Source organism: Myxocyprinus asiaticus, chromosome 43 (assembly GCF_019703515.2).
Source record: "Myxocyprinus asiaticus isolate MX2 ecotype Aquarium Trade chromosome 43, UBuf_Myxa_2, whole genome shotgun sequence".
In the NCBI taxonomy this organism is placed as follows: Eukaryota; Metazoa; Chordata; class Actinopteri; order Cypriniformes; family Catostomidae; genus Myxocyprinus; species Myxocyprinus asiaticus.
This window is the reverse complement of record NC_059386.1, coordinates 27,639,969-27,642,204: the sequence shown is the minus strand read 5'-3', so window position 1 is coordinate 27,642,204 and position 2,236 is coordinate 27,639,969. Positions and strand designations below refer to the sequence as shown.

At 35.2% G+C, this 2,236-nt stretch overlaps 1 protein-coding gene across 1 annotated transcript; it reads left to right on the top strand.

The window, feature by feature from the left end:
* The first annotated feature begins 429 nt into the window (after positions 1–429).
* LOC127433246 (olfactory receptor 1M1-like) lies at positions 430–1,509 on the top strand. The gene has a single exon (XM_051684958.1). It carries the CDS (start codon positions 430–432, stop codon positions 1,507–1,509), a length of 1,080 nt encoding a protein of 359 aa, XP_051540918.1.
* The last annotated feature ends 727 nt before the right edge of the window (positions 1,510–2,236 follow it).

Genomic DNA, 2,236 nt, shown 5'->3' with positions numbered 1-2,236 from the left:
AAAGAAATATATGCTGTCAACTAACAGACAACAACATAACCCAGCCCTTAGTATACACTCAGCACAATGCCCCTTATACCTCAAGTCTTTAGGGAGAAGTGTTGCATCATGATCTATAATGCCAAGCTCCAGGAGTAATATAATATAAATCTGATTAATAGCTGGTGGAATATTAACATGGTACCAACTCTGAAGAAGGTAGAGTATAAACCATGTGCTTCATCTGTTTCTCTCTAATGATTTTTGAAATTGTTCCTATTAAAATTAGTTCAATATTATTATTATTATTATATCAAAGAACATTAAGCATTTTTTGCTCATAAATGCACAGATACTGGAAATTAAATATTTATTTCATTATTTTCTGTTACTAATTGCATTTCTTATCACAGGTTACACTACAACCCTGACAATAAGACGACAATTATTATGACCTATATGCAGTCAGACTCCACTGCAAATGCCACCTTTGTTCGCCCTGGAATTTTTTTGATCAACGGCTTTTCTAATATCCCACATGCAAAGTACTACTATGTGTTCTTGTGTGTTGTGTATGCTGTGACTGTTTTTGGGAATTCTTTCATCATGTGTACCATTTATTTGGCCCGTAGTCTCCACACAGCTAAATACATTTGTGTCTTCAACTTGGCCCTTTCTGATCTATGTGGGAGCTCGGCTTTAATTCCAAAACTCATAGACATGTTTTTGTTTGAGCACCAAGAAATTTCATATGAAGCCTGCTTGGCAAATATGTTTTTTGTATTTCATTTCATGAACCTGCAGTCTTTAACACTCCTTGCCTTGTCTTACGACAGACTGATCGCTATTTGTTTCCCTCTAAGGTATCATGCAATTGTAACCAACACAACCATGTTTTTGATCACAGGGGTTATGTGGATTTTTTCTGTGTCTATTATTGCTGTACTTGTGGGTTTGGTCAATAGACTCTCTTTTTGTCGATCTAATGTGGTCAATAGTTATTTCTGTGATCACGGCCCTATCTTTAGATTAGCTTGTAATGATAATTCCATAAATAATATCATGACACAAATTTGCTTTGGTCTCTTGATTTGCATGCCACTGTTACTGATAATCATATCATATTTCTCCATTGCAGTGGCTTTGCTTAAGATTGCCCATGGTGGTGACCGGATGAAAGCCATGAAAACCTGTATTTCCCATCTCATGTTGGTGGCAGTTTTTTATCTCCCAATTTTAGGTGTTAATATTGCAGCTTTAATGACATCTCTCCATCCAAATGCACGGATAATTAACAATTCCCTGTCGCAGACAATACCACCTATGCTGAATCCAATCATATACACTTTAAAGACAGAGGAAGTCAAGCAATCCATAAAAGAACTGTACAAACGAAGCAAGGTGAACAGTACTACTGAAAGAAATATGAAATGCAGAAGAAGAAAGTTAAATCTCACACCTTCTGATCATTGTGTGAATAAGAAAAAACAGGTGGTGCATTTTGTCCCTCTCAATATTGCTGTTAGTTGACTTTCATTAACTACATGAAAGAAACTCTGTACTTGTATGTTGACTATAAATATCTGATTAGTTATATAGTCAGCTGTGAGCATTCAAAAAATGCATAATTTATGTATTTGCTGAATTTGTGTCTATATGTTGTGGAATTATTACACAGACTCATATGTGATTAGAATTAAACATTACACTGCTCAAAAAAAAAAAAAAAAAAACACATTTTGTTGTCAAATTTTCATTTCTTTTGATTTCACAAAACTGACACTTTTTAGGTCAGGGGTCTTCACCCATTTTCAGGCCAAGGACCCCTTGGTAGGTAGAGAGACGGAGCAGGGACCCCCATTACATATTGTATAAAAACTGAGTGTTGCATTTTATGGTTCCATATTATTGTATTTACATTATGATGTTTACATTGCAAAGCCATTAAAATAAACATGAAGTGATGTACAGCAGGGCTCTGCAACCTTTTTGACATGAAATGCCATTTTTAATTTTGCTTGTTTATCACTGTGCCATACCCCCTCAAGATAGATAGATAGATAGATACACAGACAGACAGACAGACAGACCCTCTCCATGCAGAATAAAACAACTTTTTTAAGGTTACATGACTGGAGTCTCCGTCTCATGTGAGTGGTCGATTTTATATATATGTTTCAAAATTACAGTCCATTTCTTTAGGAGTAAAACATTTTAATGAGGAAAGAATAATTATGCTGATTTGGAAGTTACCGTC

Bases quoted from the DNA above. Each gene is read 5' to 3' on its own strand.
- LOC127433246 (XM_051684958.1), top strand. From the start codon at position 430: ATGACCTATATGCAGTCAGACTCCACTGCAAATGCCACCTTTGTTCGC.